Source organism: Falco rusticolus, chromosome 6, assembly GCF_015220075.1.
Source record: "Falco rusticolus isolate bFalRus1 chromosome 6, bFalRus1.pri, whole genome shotgun sequence".
Taxonomy (NCBI): domain Eukaryota; kingdom Metazoa; phylum Chordata; class Aves; order Falconiformes; family Falconidae; genus Falco; species Falco rusticolus.
In genome coordinates, this window is record NC_051192.1 from 68,891,753 (window position 1) to 68,914,347 (window position 22,595).

Below are 22,595 nucleotides of genomic sequence, written 5' to 3' on the forward strand. Positions count from 1 at the left end.
TGGGACTCAGACCCAAACTGCAGTTAAAGGGAAGCCACCTGACCACCACCTCGTTGTTCCTCCGTCGGCAGAAACCCCAATAACCCAGAGGCTCCGGCTGGAGCCCCTCCGAGAGGCCGCGGTCAGCCAGGGCTCCGGCCGCCGCACCCCTACCGGCCCTGCCTCCCACAGGGCAGCGGTGCCGCCGCCCCGGTTACCTCAGGGCCGGCTCCCTCCCACCCCGCCCCGAGGTGAGGACCCGCCGTTTTCCCGCCCGGCGCCGCCAGGAGGGAGTTTCTCCTCAGCGCGGGCAGGTGTGGCCGTTCCGCCGCCCGCCCCGTCTGGGCCGCCTCACCCCAGCGCGGGAGCGCGGGCACCCGGGCCGGAGCGCGGCTGCCGCTTCCCGCCTCAGCAGCCTCCCCTCGCCGGGCGTCACCGCGAGCAACAGGTCTGTGCCCCCTCCTCCCGCTGCCGCTGTGCGCTAGTGTGTCAGGCGAACAAAGGGGCTGAGCGCGGCCCCGCGCCCCCTCCACACAGCGGCCGCCCGGCCTCCTCCGCCAGCCCGGCCCCTGCGCTTCAGCCATTTGCGTCGCCTGGCATCGCACCGCCGCCCCCCCCCTCCCCCCCCCCCGCTTCTCCTTCCCGGCTTCCCCCGCCAGCTCCCGCTCCGGTGGCCGAGCAGCGGGGCCGCTGCGCTACCGGCAGCGAGGCGGGGCGGAGGGAGCTTCCCCACAGCAATGAGGGGCTCGCCGGCCGTCGCCGAAAGGTAAGCCCCTGCCCCCCGCCCTGCCGGGAGGGGAGCGCAGAGGCAGCGCGGTGGCGGGCCGGGAGAGGGGGGTCGGGCCCCGGGACATGCCCGATCGCCCGCCCGGGCCGCCGCCGCGGAGCCTCCGGGGGGGTCGGTGCCGGTGTCTGCCCATAGCTGAGGTAAAAACCGCGCCGCGGTGGCTCTGTGTGTGTGTGTGTGTGTGAGTCTGGAGCACCGTCAGGTTGAATCGCGCTTTTCTTTTCCCTCAGTCCCCCTTAATCCTCCCGCCCTGGGCAGGAGGAAGGCCGGGCATATCCCCATATCCCTTCTCCATATGTCGCAGAGGAGCCAAACCTGATGCCTACGTATTTTGTTTTAATCCTGCTGACCTATTAAAAATCTAAACGACTCTTTACCCTACGTTTAGGGATGTGTAACTGCAGCAGATTGCTTCCCGCTATAAATTCTATATGGCGTGCTTCCCCATCCTACTAAAAGCACGAGTGGTGCAAGCCCTGGGCGCACACAGGCGAGTATGATTTTGCAGGGTGGAAGATGCCTGAAGAAAAGTCCTACTGAATTTTGTTTGTCTGAAGTGGGTAGGTTTTTATATCTGGTCCTTTAAAGCAATAAAAAGCCAGCTCCCAAACCCAGACTTACACACAGCACAGAAAATGATAGTATTAAATCCTATAGCTAACTTTTTTTACCCATTGAGGAAAAATAAACCCTCTAGAAATAATATTCTGTAAAGCTTTTCCATAGCAATTAAACTGAACGATAGAAAACTAGAACAAAAAGGTAGAAAAAAAAGTAGGGCAATAAAAAATGGGATGGCAATAAAATAGAACAGTCCTTTTATATGATCTGGGAAGCTAAAGAGCTCCTGTTTTTCTAAGACTTAACCATCTGTCTCCCAAAAAGGAATTAAATGGAATGTTTATGGAAAATACTAATTAAATTGTCACTAGTATTGACAAAGCAATATTTACTCCCCAGTTTTACTCTGGCCCATCCTGTCTGTTCTGCATTCTCCTCTTCCCAGGGCCCATCACACAGCATTTATTCACTCTTTAATTAGGACATCCAGTTCATGCCAATGGGATCCTCTGGTCATCCACTGTTAATGGGACTGTCTGATGAGAACCTGCCAAAGAGCTGAGGACTAGTCCTTTGCCTGTCCCAGCTCCCCCCCACTCTGCAGGGACTCACTCTTGTCAGTAGTGGCACTGAAGTCAATGGTGACACACTTAGGAACTAGAGTTTTCAGGACTGCACCGTGATAATATCGAAAGACTGAAATCTGTAATAGCTTCCTTTCTTCTATGAATGCTTTACTTGCATCACTTTTCAGTGTAACAAATAGTCCAGATAGGTGGACAGATCTGAAATGTCAATAAGTATTAGAGCACCATTACTTGGCAGGAACATTCAATGAAAGCCATTAACTGGCTTTACTATAGTAAAGCAGGATTATAGTATTTAGGGCTGGCCTAGGTTACCGTAGAGACAGTGATGTGGTTAGATGACTGGATCCAGATCCTACTTACTGGGGGTTTCAGCATTCTGTAGAATCCTGTTGCAAGAGGATATTAGGGGCAGCTGGGTGCTAAAGAAGGGTATAATAAAACATAAAGGGAAATCCTGCCATTTCTTTAAAGTAGATTTGTTTTTCTTTTTTTTGTTGTTTTTGTTTTTGTTTTTTCTTGTGAGATCCTGCATGGATTTTTCAGGGATTTTGCTGTTTATTCCTACTAAGATTCTGCAACATTGCAGTTAGGAGGCTGCTGCTTTCCTGTGAACAGAGGCTGAGAAGTCATTTTATACCCCTTCACATCCTTGGAAATACCCATTTAAAAAATGAGCTCCTTTTCATTGTGTTTGATCTCATTAGCCTTCTTGGGACATGACATTTTTATGTCTGCTGTTTTACTTTTCAATGGAATTGTCATCATCTGCTCTTTCTGCTTCTTTTTTGGTCTCAGGTTTTTTTTTGTCAGAGAACAGGCGTGATTAGTTCCTTTCATTGAAGAATTACTTTATAGCAGTTCAAGATTTGACAGCCAGTTAAACCTGATCTATGACTGAGCTGTCACCGAGCGGGAGGGGACCCTGGACCTGCTTATTCCTTAGCCTGGGCCTTACATTCCTGCTAGCTTCCTTGTGCCAGGACTTGTAACCACGTAACAATACAGTGAATGGATAGAGATTTTGCTTTCCTCCTGCAGTTAATTAAGCAAACACTCAGTTTACGTATGTAGATGTTGGCATTATGAGTGGGACTAGTCTTGTGACCAGAGCATTTAGGTCTCCATGTAACTCTTTCCAGGATTGGGACCATACATGCTGTGTTTTCCTTAGACAGTGTTGACAATTCTGTAGCCTTTTTTCTGTCATCCTAAAATGCTCCTCGGATACTAACTGGAAGTTTTGGCTTTGAAAGAATTACAGGACTGGGTCAGTATTGTATATGGGTGATTGAGTGTTAATGCAAAAAAGAGCTGGCTAGGTCCTTTGTTCTGCAACTGCACATTTGGTACTTTCCAGTTTCTTATACCTCATCAGTAAGGATGGCAGGAGTTCATGATCGGTTAAGTCAGTTTATTTAATGCAAAATAAGCTGAAAAAAAAATCCAGCAGTTTTACAGACTTTGCGTTTCCCTCTTGTGTGTCAGAGGGAGAAGAAAGATGTGTCACATAAATTCTTTTCAGGTGCGATGTTTCACGAGGTGCCATTGCTGTGCCTCTGGCTAAAACAGATGGGTTGACAGCCTTTTTTAATTCACTCGGAAATGTGCCAGAAACCACAACCTTTCCATACAAATCCACGTAAGTTGGACAAGCAGCTTCCATGCTGTTATGTTGTCTGTCACAACATGATTTTCATTAATTAATAGTATTGAAGTTACTTTACACATACAAATTCACAGATTAGCACAAGCTGTTTGTTGTTTTTCTGGACACTGATTCTTCCAGGAGTATTTAAGGAACAGAGTAAGCTTTGCATGTGGATCTCTTAACTGTTGGAAGGCTCCTGGACTTCTGAATCATTTCAGACTATCAACCTGTCAAAGATATGCAATTTTTTATTTTATTTTTTTTCTTAGGCAGTTCTGCTTTCTTCTCTCCCTCTTTTGTAAGTGGATTGGAAGAACAGGCGCTGAGCTCTGGAGATAAAACTATTATTTCTGCAACCCATCTTTTAAAGTATTAGGCAGTAAGAACCAAAAGCCAACCCTTTGCTAAGGGAATGGCATGCAAACAACAAATGTTCTGATTCCATCAGTCAAGGCAAATCTCTTCATGGGAGAGCTCTCCTCATACCATGTAACTTGCTTTCATCTCCCCTTTACTGCAACTCCCTTCGTTGCCTCAGTTAGAAAAAAAGGCTACTGTATGCATATGTATGTACAGTTGTGGTGGGTTGACCCTGGCTGGATGCCAGGTACCCACCAAAGCCGCTCTATCACTTTCCTCCTCAGCTGGGCAGGGGAGAAAAAAATACAACAAAAGGCTCATGGGTGAAGATAAGGGCAGGGAGATCACTCAGCAATTACAATCACAGGCAAAACAGACTCGACTTGGGAAAATTAATTTAATTTGTTACCAATCAAATCAGAGTAGGATAATGAGAAATAAACCCAAAACTTAAAATCACCTTCCCTGCACCCCTTCCTTCCTGGGCTTAACTTCATTCCCCATTTCTCTACCTCCTCTCTCTGTGCAGCGCAGGGGAATGGGGGTTGCAGTCTGTTCATCCCATATTGTTTCTGCTGCTCTTTCCCCTGCAGGGGGGGGACTCCTCACACTCTTCCCCTGCTCCACCATGGGGTCCTTCCCATGGGAGGCAGTTCTCCACAAACTTCTCCAACGTGAGTCCTTCCCATAGGCACAGACTGCTCCGGTGTGGGTCCCTTCCACAGGGTGCTGTCCTTCAGGCACAGGCTGCTCCAGCATGGGTCCCCTGGGCGGTCACAAGTCCTGCCAGCAAACCTGCTCCAGCCTGGGCTCCTCTGTCTCCACGGGTCCACAGGTCCTGCCAGGAGCCTGCTCCAGTGTAGGCTTCCCACAGGTCACAGCCTCCTTTGGACACATCCACCTGCTCTGGCATGGGGTCCTCCATGGGCTGCAGGTGGATATCTGCTCCGCCATGGACCTCCATGACTGCAGGGGGACAGCCTGCCTCACCATGGTCTTCACCACAGGCTGCAGGAGAATCTCTGCTCCAGTGCCTGGAGCACCTCCTGCGCCTCCTTCTGCACTGACCTGGGTGTCTGCAGAGTTGTTCTCACATATTCTCACTCCTATCTTCAGATGCAGTTTGCTGCACAGATATTTTTTCCCCTTCTTAAATATATCACATGCATTACCACCATTGCTGATGGGCTTAGCCTTGACCAGCAGCAGGTCATCTTGGAGCTGGCTGGCATTGGTTCCATTGGACATAGGGGAAGCTTCTAGCAGCTTCTCATAGAAGCCACCCCTGTAGCTCCCCCACTACCAAAACCTTGCTGTACAAGCCCAATACAGCAGTGTAGGAAATCCAGATGATTGTGGAGTTAATGGGAATTTTTCCTTGACTACAATGGGGGATTTAAAGTGATGTCAGACTCTGGTTTTATCAAAAAGCTCTGTTGAAACTTAGGTGGATGTTTCTAGCTGCAGGCTACTAGCACAAGCCTCATCCTCTCCAAAGCCATGGAAGTGGGCAGTCCACAGACATATTTCTTGTTTAATAGTAACTGATAATAGAGTCCTGAAGGAGTTTGGTTTTCACAGCAGATGCAGAAACAGTAAAGTAAATGTCATTTGAGTGTATTGCTTTGTGAGCTTTGGAGTTAGTGCCATGTATCCTAAGAAGTTTTACACTGTGATATAGGAAAAGGAAGGCAAAGACTGTTATGTGCATTCATATGATAAAATTCACTGGTGCAATACCACTCATTCTCTGTGACAGAAGACCAGAAGGCCTTTATGGTGGGCAACAGAGTTGCAAGGACCTATTAGATTGTTAGTCCAATGAATGCCTGGACAGTGTTGCTACCAAGAGATTTTGCAGTCGTACGGGGAAATAAATGCTTCTATTGCACCTCCAAAATCGGGTATCTTTTCAGCGGTACAGTGGCTGAAAAGCCTCAATATCTGCTTTGAGGAGATTTTATTGATGTATATTTAAAACCTCTCTCTAGCCAGAAGCAAAACTTCAGACTTAAGATTGAAACATCAAAATCAAAATGGTCAATTACCACACAAGATCCCTGAATCTGTGCTTCCTCTCCCATCTCCCAAATCACAACCATAAAACCAAACACCTCTCCGCCTCACATCCTGATTTGAAGATCTTAATTCTTACTCCAGGTCCTGACTCTATTTAGCTCTGCCCAGGTTGCAGAGTGCAAGAATAGCACTGTGACTGTTGCACATGATATAGATTTAACTGTGTGCATTAACAAGCCTTTATCCTGTAGCACTTGAAAAGGAAGGCACATGTTTGAATCATAGGTTAGTCAGCCATACTACAGTCTTTACTTCTCTGTGTCAGGAAATCCAAAAGCAGATGGGACTGTCCTGAGGTAGCTGTGATCACCGTCACCCTTCATGATTGTGCTGCCAGTCTGTATGTCTCTTCAGAAAAAGCATGGATAATTTTGGGAAAACAGAATGCTGCCAAGTCAGCAGATAGAAAAGTGTGGAAGACAAAAAAAGTGAAGTCCAAAGTGAAAAGCAGCATGTATATTTCTTCAAGGTATCCAGGATGATTGATTTGCCACCTGATTTTCCATCAAGGTCATTGGCCAAAACAGAGAAACCATATAGATCTGAGATGGATGATTGGAGAAGAACAATGCTTTGAACCTAATTCAGCCAGAAATTATTGGTTTGGTACAGAAGTAAAATTCTTTGGCCTGTTCTTGCAGGAATAAGATTAGATAAACAGACAGTCTTTTCTGTCCCTTTCAGTCTTTCAGTCATCTGAATTGTTACCTTTCTGCTCTGTGAAATGGAAAAAAAATATATTGTGAGAGATACTGAATTACTTCCACTAAAGTCTAAATGTAAAAGTTGAGTATAGTCAGAGAAATCAGTGCAGCCAGAAGGCCTTTGCCTGAACACCCAGGCTCAGCGTATGAAATTCACATTACAGCAAAAAGTGGTACGCATCCAATGCAGAAAGTGTCAGGCCATGGAAATGGGAGTATATTAATAGAAGCCTATTTTACTTCTGTCTCAGAATGGCCAGCAACTGTTACCTTTTAGTAATGTAAACTGCATGCATTACACTGGATTTTCTCCTCTTCACCTGTTCAGTTCCAATGACTACATGGAGTTGCCTCATAGTTTCTTATGCTTTCAGTTACATAGTTGCTGCTAAAAACATTCCCATTGTTTGGTGAAATCTGTGCTGACAGCCTACAGGTATTTCTGATAGTAAAGTCTTGCCGCAGAAGTACCTATGACTCTAGCATGTGTTTCTGATTTGAGATCAGCAAGTGTTTTTCAATCCTAGCACAAGCTGGAATGGCTTGGATCTCCAGGCAGTATAACTGAGCCCTGCCCCACCAAAGGCAATAGGAAGAAGTACAGAAAGTTCCCTTGTGTCAGGGAATGGGACCTAGGATTCTTCTTTCTCTCCCTGAGTAACATTTGTTTGTTTGTTTGTTTCTTTGAAAAATAATGCAGCTTTAGTCTGAAGGAGAGTAACCTGCCTTGCATAGTCTTGATGGTTTGGGCACTCAGTTGACATGTGGGGGTTTTAATCTTGTCAGGCAAAGAAAGGAACAGTGGAAAGTTTCCCATGGGGCTTGGTCAGAGCTCTAACCATTGTGGAGAAAGGCGAAGTAGCAGCAACAGTCAGTACTGCTGTCTTTTAAAATAATGTAGGTTTATTTTAGAGATGAAGCTGGGCTAAGGCACCCAAAGCAAGAACTACCACCTCCTGACTGCACAAGTTCATCACCACTTCCAAAAGTCTTTGGTATTTTATTACTGGCTAGGCCTTAGTAGCTCTTTTACACTGTTTTTTATGGATCCTGTTCAATTGACATCTAACTGTACTCACATAATATGTATGGGTACAGAACCAGTCCATACATTCCAGAGTCCATTCCAGGACCAGTACTGTACAGCTCAGACACAGAGTATGTGTCTTTGCCCTTGCAGGAGAACTGGGAGGTACATGTGACCCATAGATAATTTCTGTGTAGGAATATGGCTTCATGTCTCTCCACCTTGGCCTAGTTTCCATGAAATAATAAATAAAAGAAGTCAGACTCCCATGAGTCACCTAATAGTTCACAGTTATAGGCCAAACAGCAAACCCTACCAGCAGTGCTTCTGCCATGGCAGAGAGAAGTCTGTGCAAGCTAATTCTTTTCTTTCTTTCAGATTAGGGCTGTTACACTGGCGGGTTTTTTTGCTATCTGATCTGGCAGTCTTGGGTCTTATATCTCTGTTGCATTGCCATCTGCCAGATAAAACTGCCCTCAAAGTCAGCCTTTGCCATGTTTAGCACTGCAGCACGTCTCTCCATCTTTGAATCCAGTCCAAAGTCAGTGTAGAGATAATGTCTGCAGAAACCTGGAACTATTTTGTAAATCTTAACTAGATGCAATGTAACTTTCAACTATGGCTAGATTGACTGTAAACTTCAGTTTGAAAAAGTATCTGGGCGAAGAAACAATATATGATCTCCAAAAATGAGAATGGTGCCATTCACCATGTATCTGAAGGACCTCTGCCTTTCTAAGCATCGCTTACTTAATTTGTCAAGAAATCAGTGAGCCTGTTCAGTCTTTAAAAGTAGGGTTTTTTTCTCTTAAGTACCTGATCTAGTTTTTCTGGAGAAAGAAGTGTTTTCATTATTCCCTCCTTCAGAAGTTTTCCTTTCTTTTCCTAGGCATAAATCTCAGAAGGGTGGAACTTTGTTGGCTTTCCTTTGAAGTCTATTGTTACTTACCAAATTCTGTCTTTCTCAAGCACCATGGTGACATACTTTGGCAGATATCTGGTGCTTTGGGCTCTTTAATCCGCATGTCCTTTTCATAATGATATTAAAAGCAAAATCCAGTTTTATCTTAAAGCAAGGAATTTAATTTCTTCCAAATACATTGGCCCATCTTCTTTATTATAAATGCAGTATGTAGCAGGTGTGTTGCAAGAATGTGGCACATTCATGGGGATCAAGTGCTCTTCTGGAACGCAAAACCAAGCCTGACTCCTGTCTGAGGAAATCTGCTGGCTTGCTTGACTTGTCTTCTCTGTGGATATTCTCCTCCTCCTCCTCCTAAAGGAGGAGAATGCAAACATTGCCAAAGTGTTCTCAGAGATTTTGAACATGTTTGCAATTATTTATTTGTCAACAACACAGTTAAATGCTGAAAAGCTTTTCTGCAGTCGACATTATAGCAGTTAACCACACTAACATTCAAATGAGGCTTTTAATTATCACAGGCTGATGCTTTGCTTGATGTGAGTACTCCTAGTGTATGGCAATTTCCAGAATTTAAGGTCAGAAAGGATCACTAAATCAGCTAGACTGCTTCTGTCAAATTTCATTCCTCCTGGACTCCCAAGTGCCTTCCAGCAAGTCACACCCTCCTGGTTTCCTTTATCACATCAGAATAAGGGTCTTCCCATGTCAGATCAAATGTCTGCCTAGCCCAGCATCCTGCCTCCCACATGAACCATAATCCAGTATTTGAAGAAGTGTGTAGCAGGGTAAAAATATGTATTTCCCCATGGGATACTACTTTATCTATGAATATTTAATACTTTGACCATTTTCCAGCTCTGGATCCTCCTAAGCTGGATGCAGTTTTAGTGTTTAATATGTATTTAGTCACCTTCAATAGATTTCCCTTCCTTGAGCCTATTCTTTACTCTCCCCATCAATGAATGTAAACTTCCAGTATCCACACTATGCTCCACCCACCCCCCCCACCCCCCCACCCCCAGTGCATAGTGTAAATATTTTGGTTTGTTTATGCTTCCACCCCTTGATTTGTTTAGGGCTTTCTCCACCAAGAATTTTCATGTGCCTACACTTATGCACAGTCATCAAGTCGCACAACAAACATACCAGGCCCTGAAGAAGTGTCAGCACTGCATTTCTCAGGCTGACTAAGGCTTGCTCTGCCTGTTCTCCAAGCTACTAGCACAAGCCACTTTCTCTCCAAAGCCATGGAAGTGTGGCTGTGAGATGATGCCTAAGCAAGGTATCACGTTCTTGCCTGGGACTTGGCTCGAGACTGGCATACACTGCGTGAAGACAGAGTAGGCTCGTGTGCGGTTGCAGAGTGCTGTTGCAAGTCTCTCACTGAAGTGTTTTTCTATAGCTCTTAAATAATTTGGTACTTTTCTCTGTCCTCCCAAATCTTTAAATACTACTTCCAAAATGTAACATGCATCCATCCATCCATCATGTTCCATTGCAAACCTACTAATGCTATGGATGGCAGGTAACCTTTTCCCTACTGTTATTCCTTTTTTTCCAGTATACATATTCAAGGACTGCATTCATCCTTTCAGCTGCAGCACTGTGCTGGTATCTTACATACAGCTGTTCATCTAAGGTAGTGTTAGCCGTGTCCAGTTATGATGAAAGTAACCAAACTTCACTTTATCACAGACATGATCTCACCTTATATCTAGAACTGTATTTAGGAGGCCATGTCTAGAACTAGTAACAATTCTCCATAAAAAACTTTGTTACATTCAGCAATGCAGTGCTGTCCCATTGTCTCCTGATCTGTATTCCATTAGCAATGGAGACATCACATCAGCCCTGAAATTTTCCCTGAAGTTATTGTAATCACTCAAAACCTTGTTTCTGACTGTTCTTCTCTTGTTAGTCTTTCTTTCTTCTAAGAGATATTGGAGAGGAATTGCACTTGACATTTGCTAGATTTTGCTTTTGTGGGAGTGTTATCGGTGTGGGAACTCCTGAGAGAGACTGCTCTGCCCTAACTACTTCTGAAGAGTCTGAACTGGAAGGAACTCAAAGAGATAGTTTCCTTTCTAGCGAACATTTGTCTCTATGGATATCACTGTTGAGAAACCTTTTCTCTGGCCATGATGACTGTTTAGAACTTGTATATTTTAGTTTAGATTTGCTAGCTATAATATTGATTTCATCAGGCTTTTGATAATATTTTTATTATGACTTACTTCCTCTCTCTTTCTCCTTGCCCAGACACACACAGACTTTTCTTCCTCTGAGTTTCTGATGAGAAACTGCTGCCCACATGTTTCTTGTGTGGTCTAATCATAAGCTGCATATCTTAGATGTTTATTTTTCTTTATGTTTGTGTGAAATTTTTGCAATTATGAGATAAAAACATTCATACCTCCATTACATGTTGTGATAAATTGCAGCATCCTGGGACATCACAAGGAAGCTGCGTAGGCAACTTGAGTGTGGATGCAGTACTACAAAAAGACATATATCCAGTAGGCAGGGCAAGACACTGGGACTGTGGTAGCCCAGATTTTGGGCACTCCTAATGTTAAAAAAGGGAAAGCAAATTTAGAAAAGGGGACAAAAATCTATTCTTTCTCCAATTTTTCTTGAGGTAAGACATGAAAAAATTATTTTCTTTTTACAAGCAGGAGGTTAATCAAGTCGTTAAGATCTAGAGTTTAAATCTGTAATAGGATGCAAGAATTCAAGTGCTCCAGGCCTTTTCAGAGAAATGGCATCTCTGTGCTCCAGATAATTTCCCCAGTTACGAAGAGACCATTTTTCCCCCCTAGGTTTCACATATCTGCTCAATAAGCAGGAGAGTAAGAGACCATCTTTATAAATATGCACTTGACTCTGCCCTCCGGAAGATTTTGCCTTCTGGGCTGAGCCAAATGTCTTCACATTGGCCAGTTCTACTTTTAACAGTCATCTTTTAGTTTTTAAAATAAACACAAGGCATGTTTTCCCTCTTTTGATGATCCTGCCTCTTTGGATTCCTTAATCATCTCAATCAGATGACGCCCCTATCCTGAGGGAATTCTCTACTGAGGTAAAATTTGGCAGTGCTGATTTTTACAAAAGCATTTCCTGGACTAAGGTGGAGCAGAACAGCATTCTGTCAGTTCTGAACTGGTGTAGTGTCTCCTGGGGAGGATAGCCTGCTTATGTAAATTAGAGTTGCTTATGATAGGGAAAGCACTGCTTTTATTTACCCTGGGACTGAGTCAGAGCAGTTTCCATTTGTGAACTGGAGAGCAGTAACCCAATTCCTCCCACATGTGCATATTCCCCAGAGAAAGTGGGTCTTGCTACAGGACAGGGTTTGGGTCAAAGGTTTTTGGCACTGCACAAAAAAAAAATAGAGAACAATGAAAAACAAGCATTTAATTGGATTTTATCAGAAGAACTGCCAAATGAATGTAGTGCCAGGAAACTTTACCTGCAGCCCTTCATTGCAATTCCTCTGTCAGAAAAAGCTACGCCTTATCTGTGCTGTTACTTGAGCAATGTCTTATAGCGTCTGAGGTTGGGGCTACACATCCAGGATATTGTAAGTGTGTAATTGCCAAGTCTGTAAATACAGTTCATGTTTGTTGGCAGTTCCTCTGTCCATGAACATTACATCATTTCTAGACCAAACCCATGATAATGAAAACAGTTTCAGTCCAAGTAATTCAGCTTCTGCCTTAAAAGTCCCCAGTATAAAAGGTGACATCAGTCTACAGATGCCATGTACTCTAAACAGCTTGCTTCCTTTTCCAGTACCTATCCTGTTCATGAATTTTGGAAAAAAGTGCTAAAACCAAGGTTGTTTTAAGCCAAACAAGATTGTTAGGAGCTCACATCCTTTTGAATCAGCATGGCTATCAAGTGTCTTTTCTCTTTCTGTAATTTTTGAATGTTCTCTGTCACCAAACAGCAAAACAACTCTTTGATCACTGTTGATAAGAAAAGAATGGAAGATTATATTTTCATCACCTCCTTTCGGCTTCTTCCTGTTTTATACTAAATCCATGACCTTTTAATTCAGGTAGGTCATGTTGCTCAATAATGGGAAGGTTCCACAACTTCTCTCAATTGTTTTTTCAGCTTAATTTTTGTGTAATTTCTATACTTTGTTTTCAGCTAGACAGAAGTGGTGAGATTGCTGGAGCAGTCATTGCTCTGTCCTTGACAAAGTCCTCCAGACTCTTGTTCAGTTTTTCTAAGTCTTCAGCTTCCCTGTTAGAGTTCCTTGTTGTCTAAATTGCATGTGATACTTTGATTCAAGTTCTCATGCTCAGCATTAATTTCAACATATTCTTGGTAATTAGTTTTAAATATACCAGAAGATAATTTTCTTCAGAATTCTGCTGCTTGCCATTAGCAAGCTGTACCATCAGTCCTTCCTCCGTGTGTTTCCTCAAGAGGATGTTAACCCAGATGTTTGTTAGGACTGTGCTGGGTGGCAGCTTCTTTCTCAGTAACCTTTCAGTGTCAAGTCAAAATTCTAAGCCAAGCAGGTATCTGAATATGGGAAAAGGTATGATTACTGTGCTTGAGGAGGATCTCACCCTTTTAATTTGCATTAGTTGAGAAAGTTGAAAAGATCAGTTTTTCTGGATGCTGTTTTTAACAACTTTGAATATTCTAATTGGTTATTTTCCTTTGAGACATGATGCAGGAAATACATTTCACCATATGGCGATATTATTGGTATTAGTTACTGGTTTTGACTTCTCACATTTAGTCACCCACACTTATTTTTGGTGGCGTTCTCTTTCATTCGTCCTTTATAGTTTCACTTGAAAAATCAAACAGAAGACCGAGAGCTTGAAACTATTTGAAGCTACTCATTCCTCCTTGTAGAGGGGGAACATAAGTAGAAGTGAGAAGTGAGGTATGTTTGGATCCAGGACAGATCATAAAGTTGGGAGAATTTGAGGAAAGTCTATTAGCACCCTTTGGATACTCATGATTGAGGAGGTCAAGCTATCCAGAACTCCAGTGAGATAAGGGTTGAATCTCAGGGCACTCCACCCAGGAAAGAGACAAAAAATGTTTCAATTACTTATATTACAAATGAGGTACTGGTAGCAATTTTCATAATATAACAGTGCATCACAGCTTGACGTTGTAGGTGTTTTTCTAACGATCTCCATTTGACCTATGTAATTTTGCCAGTGTCGGCTACAGTAGCTGCTCTTAAACAAAGCTGATGATCAGGGCTCTGGAGGGCCTGGAGCAGAAAGTATATTAATCTCAATGTCTACAGCATAATAAATTGGAATAAAAAATGGTTACATAGTGAATTCAGTACTGTGAAGACTTACTGAAAAACAAAATTACATTGACAGGGTTGCTGCCCAGTTGAAATTAATCATGAATCAGTGTGTTTTCCAGAGACACACTGAGTGTACACACAGATCGCTGCATTCTCCTTGTCTAGTTAAAGCTGCGGAAAAGTCAGTAAAGCATAACCTACCGAGTTTGGGTCTGGACCCCAGAAAATTTGCCACTTAAGCTATCCAAAGTTTATAAAATGTCATAGAAAGTTTCTAAGTGCCAGATTTCTGAACACCCAGATGAGAAAGACAAAGTTTGTGAAATCTACTCATTCTCGTAAGTTTTCAAATGCTGTTGAAACCTTGTTACAGTCTCAAAGGCTCAAATATCCAGAAATCAAACCTCTGTATTGATTTATTGTGTAACTGAATGTGATCAAATGTAGTAGAAAGTCCTTCACGGGCAAGTGCACAAGGTAAAAACTTCTAAGAGAAGACTGATACTATCATTTAAGTGAAGTTTGCTTGCACAAGTATAGGCTTCTGGTTTTCATGTCTGTCAGGAGTTTCCAGACAATGTCACCTACCAATTATGCTTTCACTAAAAAAAAAAAAAAGTTAGATTTTCCTAATATTAATTTAATAGGGTAAATTAATCATCTCTACTGAAAAGAAGTCACAAGGTATATTTTACATAGAAATGAGTGTTCCTTGAGGACTGTGAAAAAACTGCCAATGGGGATTTTAATGGAAATTAATAACCTTCTTAAAAATAGAATCACAGTCGCAGATACTTATTAAATGGAATTAAGTACATTTGGGCAATTTTCATGCATCGTTCATCAAAACTTAAACCAAGCCTGGGAAATCCATAAACAAACATGAGACAAACAAACAGCACTTTGCTAAATTCTAAAAACTACATTTGTGAAATGAAGATACAACTGCGTGGTGATTGTGCTGACAGGGACTAATCTACTTACAGACATGCCCTGTAGCCTGCCATTTTCCCAGAAGAAACTTCATGTTCTAATTATCTATTGTGATTTTTGCTCGCTTCTACTTTTTATTAACAGAAGCCATGAATCTTTCAGTCATGAACCAGGCCCTATGAAGCCTGATTTACATCTTGCTAATGCATTACAGCTACATGTGCTGTTACATACATGTTGGATTGCTTTTCTCTTAACAACAAAAAAAAATCCTTTGATGTGTTTTGTAAACACACACATGTAGAATCTATTTGCATACTTCTGGTGACTTTGGGATATTATAGATACCCCATTAAAGGAAACACAACTAATCATCCCAAACTTCTGAGTGAACTCAGGAGATACCGATTTTTAAACTAACTGAATTGTTACTTTTTCTTTTAAACAGGGGGAATGCCTATGAGGAGCAGTGATAGGAAGAAACCTTCATGAAGGTCATGTAAAGGAAAACTTGGCTAGCAGGGAATCTCCTTCCAGAAGAGATTGCAACCACTACCTTCCACTGAAGTAGTTGCACAAGGTGAATAAATCATGATAGTACTCCGAAGTATCTGCCTTTAAAGGACATTGTTCCTCACTGCCCAGCATAGCGTAGGGTCCAGTTGTCATGAAAAGGATGCAGTGTGTGCAAAACGCCTAGAATTTTTGCACAGCAACAGGAAAACCAGAATTGCTTTTCAGGCTGCTGAGGCGCTCATCGGCGCGATCCCCCCACCAGGAAGAGGTCAGGTTTTCGGGGGGTAAGCTAGTGCAGTTAGCCCCGGGTAGCGGGAGGCAGCAGAGCCGCAGGGTGGATCCCCCAGAGAAAGGAGAAGCGCGGGTTGAGCCCCGGAAACCAGCGGCAGCCCCGCCTGCGGGAACGGCGGCTCTGAGTATCAAGGCGGAGAAGCGGGGTGGGGGAGCCGGCAGGGGGGAGCGGGGCCCGGCCGCGCGAAGCTGAGCGCTCTCCGCTCTCCCCCGCAGGTGATGGCCGCTCCGCCGCGGCCGGCAGCCCTCCGCACGGGCGCAGCGCGGCGCCGGCGCAGCTAGCGCGGCTCCATGGAGGGCAGCGGCGCGGCCGAGGAGGAGGAGAGCGGGGTTGGGCACGGCGCCCCGCCGCCGCCACCGCCGCCCACCCCGGCCGCCCCCTGCGGCTTCAGCTCCTCCCTCTGCTTCAGCGCCTCCGCAGCCGAGCCGCAGCCGCCCGCTGCTGGCGGCCGGGTGGTGGAGAGCCAGTGGGAGATCAACAACGCCACCTGCCAGCCAGAGGAGGAGGAAGAGGAGGCGGTGGGGACACGGGACCGGCCGGCGGAGGAGCCCGACCTAGTGATCGAGGTGTCGGGGCGTCGCATCCGGGCGCACAAGTCGGTGCTGGCGGCCAAGAGCGACTACTTTCGTGCCCGCGCCTCACGGGACGTCCTGCGGGTGAAAGGGGTGAGCTACGGGGCACTGCGGCTCCTTATCGACTACGTGTACACAGCCCGCATGGGCGAGGTGCGGCATGACAACCTGGCCGAGGTGGTGAGCGGCGCCCGCGTCCTCCAGATGCCTTGCGCGCTGCACTGTGCTGCCGAGGCCATGCGCGCCCAGCTCCGCCTCAACAACTGCTACCAGCTCCTCTGCCTGGCCAAGAAGCAGCGGCTGGCAGAGCTGCGAGAGGCCGCCTACCGCTTCATGAGTGACCACTACCTGGAGGTGCTGCGGGAGCCCAGCGTCTATGGCCGCCTCAGTGGCACTGAGCGGGACCTCATTCTGCAGCGACGCGTGGAGGCCGGCCGACCTTGCTTGCTGGTGGCCGAGGTTAGTGATGCCTTCGAGCGGCTGGGTGGTGGCAGCCGGCCACAGAGCCGCGAGAGCAGCCGGCCGCAGAGCCCCTCCTCTGTGGTGTCACTGGAGGAGAGTGGCTCCCTTATCCACTGCTACCACGAGGCCAGCGGTGAGTGGAGAGTGCTCACACGCCTGCCTGAGGAGGCCAATGCCAAGGGCTGTGCCATGTGCGTCCTCCACAACTACCTCTTCCTAGCAGGGGGCATAGTGGCAGGGCCAGCAGGCGGTGAGCCCCGGGCCCGTCTTTCTGACAAGGTCTTTTGCTACAACCCCCTCACCGACACCTGGAGCCAGGTGCGGCCCCTGGCTCAGCCCCGCTCACAGCTCAAGCTGCTGGCCCTGGATGGTTACCTCTATGCTGTGGGGGGCGAGTGCCTCTTCACCGTGGAGAGGTATGACCCACGGGCTGACCGCTGGAGCCCTGTGGCACCCCTGCCCAAGGGTGCTTTTGCTGTGGCTCATGAGGCCACCACCTGCAATGGAGAGATCTATGTGTCAGGAGGCTCTCTCTTCTACCGCCTGCTCAAGTATGACCCCAAGCGTGACGAGTGGCAGGAGTGCCCTTACAACAGCAGCCGACGGCGCTCTGCTGACATGGTGGCCTTCAAGAGCTTCATCTACCGCTTTGATGTGAGCAGTGGCCGTGGCGGGGAGCAGGGCCCAGGTGGTGGGACTGCAGGCGGTGTCGAAGTTTTCCGGTACAACACTGTGGCCAAGCGCTGGAGCCAGTGTGCCAGCCTGCGGCCCAGCGGTGGCCCCATCCAGCCCTTCCGCTGTGCCCCCTTGGGCAACACCATCTACTGTGTCAACCGGACCGGCACCCTTCGCTTCAGCCTAGCCCAGGACGGTGAGGTGGAAGCGGATGGTGGGCTCAAGGGCACCTTTGATGGGGAGCTTCTTAAAGCTCCCTTGGATGCCAAGGGTGTCCTTCTACCCTTTGTGCTCACCTTGCCTGAGAGGCTGGACAAAGCAGGGGACCAGGAGGGCTCCCTCCCCCTGTGAAGTGGCCAGCCTGGCTCTGGCTTCCCAAGTGGCAAGCTGGGTTGCAGCTGTGGGGGACCCACAAACTTCCATCTGCAGAGGGAACCCTCTTTGACAGGTCTGCAGAGAGAAGGGACTCCCTCTTTCCTCCTCTCTGCTCCCAAGATGTTGAGCCGGAGTTGCTTGGTTGTAACTCTTCCTGTGTTTGCTGTGCTCTGTGTGAAAAGCCAAGCACATGAAAGGAAAAGCTGCTATAAAGGATAATCTCTGGATAATGTTTGTGCCAATTCCCAATCTGGGGAAAACTTTTTTACACCTGGATTTCTAAAAAAATTCCTGACAACAGTGTCATAATGGGACAGTTGGTGTTGGTCGCGTGTTTACATGTAGCTGCAATCCGGGCTGGAGCCTTTTCTGCCATTTGTTTTCTTTCTCTCTGGGATGATACTGAGGGATAAACACTGCTGGCAATGTAGCTTGGGTGCATTTGTTTTTATGTTAAACTAACTATTTCCTGTGTTAGAAAAGTATAGGAAGAACTTCTCCATCACAGCCTTTCATTTCTGGTGCAATAGATAGTTTAAGGAAGATGTGGCACTGTGTGGTCCCAGGAATTTCAACCACAAATGATTTAACAGATAGCAGACTTAAAGTTTTGAGTAACACAAATGTGTGCCACATGTCTGTATTTGGAATACAAAAAAAAAAAAAAAAGAAAGAAAAAAAGACACGTAACCTTTTTAAAATGTGGCGTATTATAGCAGATATGAAATGTTGATATGTTCTTTATTTCAAAAAGGCAATGATTTCTGTATAAAAAGACATCGTTTTATTACCTTTTTTAACAGATATTCTAAATTATAACAAAAATGAACTGAAGCTGTTCAGACTGCAACCGATTGACATGACCATGTATGCCACTAGAGTTGGGAAAGTATTTTGTACTTCAGCTGCTCTTTAACTGCAAGTCAAGGAAGATCAACATAAACCAAATGTAAATTCTCTGAAACTGACTGCAAACAGCTTAAATGTTTCACTGTATGTTCAGTAACCTCTGACAAGAGACTTTTCCAACTTAGTGCAAGACCATCAGAGGAGGCCATAGAAAATAGGAATGTGCTACACATGTTGATTATACTGTGCACTAGCATGATGTTATTTCCCTATCCTTTGGTTGAGAGACTGCTTTATTTATTTCAATCTAATGATTGCTGTAATCAATAAGTCCTTGCTAATTGCAGTACATGCTGGTGACATATGTTGTCATTGGGATTCTGAACTGCCCAAAAGGTCTGTTTGTGTAGCAGCATCCTAATGAGAGACAACCATACAAAGCTTCTTCCTGCCCGTGGAAAGCTGGAGCATACTTTTTGTCATGTTACTCTGAACTGGAAAAGTGTAATCCATCTACGCAGACAGACTGTGTTGAAAAGGGCACATGCATTTATTTTATACATTTTATATACATAAAAAAAATCAATAGGCAAGGCAAATGTTTTAGCTTTATGGTAAATCACGGAGAGACCCTTTCTGAAAAAGATAGCCAGTGTTTTTGCTATTGGTAATTCAGCCTGGAACTGTGTGGACTGTGGAAGGGAATAGTTTATACTCAAAGCTCTAGTATAGATTCATATTTTAGAAAGATCTTACATCAAAGAAAGCAGATCTTTATGTTTTATTAAGATGTTTCTGTTAAACAGGACATTAGCATTCTTATACATTATTGCTAGTTCCAAAGGAAGGCAGCAGGCTCTGTCCTAAGAGACACCATCTACACAAAATAGAATAGTGAGTTTATAGATATTTTTTTCCTTCACTTTCATGTTGGGTTTGTTGTTTTTTTTTGGGGGGGGGGGGGTGTCTCCTTTTCTCCATCTGTCTTGCACAGGGTTTTAATGCAGCTGATCTGGTTAGCCATCCTGTAGAAAACAGTGGTCCAGCCCTGCAAGTTCTTAGCCAAGTGAACCAATTCCCTAGTGAGCTAATTAAAGCATCAGCCAGGTAGCAGCTGTAGGCCTGCAGAGTGTGATGCTTATCTTAGCGTCAGTACAGGTTGGTGTGGTGGAATTTAATACCACAGATGGCATATTTGTTAATGATTCACAAAGAAATTTATTTTTTTCACTGAATGATGGACTTAATTCTCAGACAAGAATCCTTGGAAATGTTGACTCTACGTTAAAGTACAGCATTGTAGCTTAAGCAGGAAAGAAAAATTATGTGTTACCTTCAGCATTATTTTTACTAACCGTAGAAAGTATTTCAAGCTGTGTAGTGAAACACTTAGGTGTATACTTAAACTAAAGACATAAGCACTAAGCCAGATTTTGAACTAGTAGAGTCACCAGGAACACACAAGGAAATGTCTGTTTTATCTTACAATAAAATACTTTTTCATAGTTCAAAGTATTAAGTAGTATAGTTTTTATACCATGGCATAGTGAGGAATCAAGCCAGCTTTTGCATTCCTATTAATTAAGCATTAATTAAGAATTTTCATTCCTGCTAATGCATGAAAATGCTTCTAAATGAGTTTTGGGAAGTCTCCATGGTTTAAGCTACGAAAAAAGGCCACAGACTTTCAGGAAAGAATGAAACATATCCTTTCTTTCAAAATTTGTTGCTGTACACCACAAAGAAATACATTTGGAAATAATCTTTACAGTAATAAGTGTTCTATGAACCTGCAGTGGTTCGTATTTTGCTAGCTCCTATTGTAAGAGAAGGTTGAATCAAATGCTTACCTGCTTTCACTGTTTACACAGTGTAAATGAGGGCAAAATCTGGTCTTCATTAGTAGCTGTCTGTCAAACCTGTTTCTTTTGTACCTCTTTGCCTAATCACAGCCTGATGATTGACAAGAGAGTCATGTTTCTAGCCAGATTTCCTACTCTGTGGCCTGTTTCCTCCCTGGTACGCCTGAGGCAGGTTTGCTGAGAGCTGCTTTTTTCCCCCAGTTATATCTTCAATGTATCCAAAAAAAACCCTATTAAATGTGGGTATTAAACCCAGAATTTAGGTACGCTTCAGGCATCTGAACACCAAAATTGTCATCCCAGAACTCTCCAGTTGAACTTAACTGTCCCTTTGACATGTGGAGGTGCTGAGCAGTTCCCCCCACCCATTCACCTCTGAGCAGTTACAAACCTATGTAGCTACTGCCTCAACTCCTTTGAAACCAGATGATGCAATACACAGAAGCCACTGGTGTAAATATGGTTTTGTGGTACAAACTAAAGGGGCAGGCCACTCTCAAATTGTGTTTGCATATGTTTTGCTTTTAAAACAGCTATTTTATCTATTAGCCTGAAGGCTGCTGTATTTGCATGGGAATGTGGAGATACTGTTCGTTTTCTTAGCCTTCGAGGATTCAGTCTGCATCTCTGGCTGCCTGACTGGCAATGGATTGAAGGACCTCTTGGAGCTAATCCCGGATGTCTAAATATTTATGTGTTTTGTATTATACATTATTTGGCTAAAAATCTCAGAAATTATCCAGGTAGGTGAATTCAAACCCTCATCCTCACTAAGTGATCTGAGACTAGCTGGAGAGACATAGTTCTCTCTGCTGTCTTACTTCTCCATGAATCTCACAGTCCCCTTCTCCCACTTTTAATAGGATGTGCAGGAGATAATTTTTCTGCTTCTTCCTCTCTAAGAGTAATCCTGTTTTCAAGGTCATCTGCTAGAGGATGTTGGCTTGAATTCCCTTAAGCTGAGTAAGGACTGAACTCAGGCCTCCCACTTCATGTGTGTGTGTTCTGAAATCTAGATGACTGTTTAGAAGAAGAGTATCAGGACCACGTCCTGCAGCTCTTTTTCAGGAATGAACCTCATGCAAATCCTTCCAAAAGCACACGCGGGCTCCTGCACACTGCGTTCTGGTAGATTCCAGGTTCCAGCTCCTGGATGGGTAATTCAGGACACGTTTAGTGCATGTTGGTGCAATTGAACAAGTTTTCTTCTGTGGAAAGCTTTTCCAGACAGGCTTTGTGTTTTGGGTTGCCAGTGTGAGATGAGGGACTCCGTGCACTGTACTGGGAGGCCAAGCACATAATTCAGATTCTTCTCAGGGGTGACGCCTTGGTAGAGAGGCATTGCAGTGCCTAATATGCAAATGCCTAAAGCCTTCATTGCATCTAAAACTAAATCCCTGCTTCAGTAAAGAAACAAGCCTTCTTAGTAAATGCTAATAATAGATGGAACCTTACTATTTCAATCTATTAACTGGTTCCATAAAAGAAATCTTAATTGCAGCAAAGACATGTGTACAAATTGTATTTACACTTGGAAACTAAGTCAAAGAAATAATTGGCAAAAGAATAACCCTACTTGATCAAAACAGGCACCGTTAAGCAACATGGGAAGGATGCTAATCATAGTCTGTTAATGAATAAAATTGTGCAGTAGCAGATGTAAATTCTGTCCACAAAAAAAATTCTTTGTAAATAAGTACCTGGTAAAATTTGAAGTGGTAAAAGAATAAATTATTCACATGAAAGCTGTAATTCTCCTGTGCTGTTTGATTGGCTCTCAGAGTGTTGTATCCTGTTCTTTGCTATTCATGAGTGGCCTATTGCTTTTTCCTGCATTACGGTGTCCATTCCATTGACAGCTCCATAGATGTGTTACCCTTCATTATCACAAAGCTTAACAGTGGTGCTGGGGTGATTTGCTTTGTGTCTAGACTGACATGTAGTACTTTCTACCTGAATGAACCCAGAAGACTTAGACAGAATTGTATCTTTGGGCCTTTTTTTTTCAGTGGCATTGCTCCTGGGAAACTTAAGAAAGCACAGGAAGGAGAAATTCTTTTTTTTGTCTGGGATTATTCTGTGCACCAGATTCATGCTGGATTTAAC

The 22,595-nt window shown here is 44.5% G+C and overlaps 1 protein-coding gene across 3 annotated transcripts; it reads left to right on the forward strand.

The window, feature by feature from the left end:
• Positions 1-297: 297 nt before the first annotated feature.
• Positions 298-22,241, forward strand: KBTBD11 (kelch repeat and BTB domain containing 11). 3 transcript variants are annotated; one of them, XM_037392363.1, is made up of 3 exons: positions 298-427; positions 15,335-15,466; positions 15,910-22,241. In XM_037392363.1, exon 3 carries the CDS (start codon positions 15,985-15,987, stop codon positions 17,752-17,754), a length of 1,770 nt encoding a protein of 589 aa, XP_037248260.1. In that variant the 5' UTR covers positions 298-427; positions 15,335-15,466; positions 15,910-15,984; the 3' UTR covers positions 17,755-22,241. The 3 variants fall into 3 exon arrangements, with proteins under 3 accessions (XP_037248260.1, XP_037248259.1, XP_037248261.1); XM_037392362.1 differs by lacking the exon at positions 298-427 and adding an exon at positions 454-745; XM_037392364.1 differs by lacking the exon at positions 298-427 and adding an exon at positions 764-906.
• The last annotated feature ends 354 nt before the right edge of the window (positions 22,242-22,595 follow it).

Excerpts from the sequence above, each read along its gene's own strand:
- KBTBD11 (XM_037392363.1), top strand. The coding sequence starts at position 15,985 with ATGGAGGGCAGCGGCGCGGCCGAGGAGGAGGAGAGCGGGGTTGGGCAC.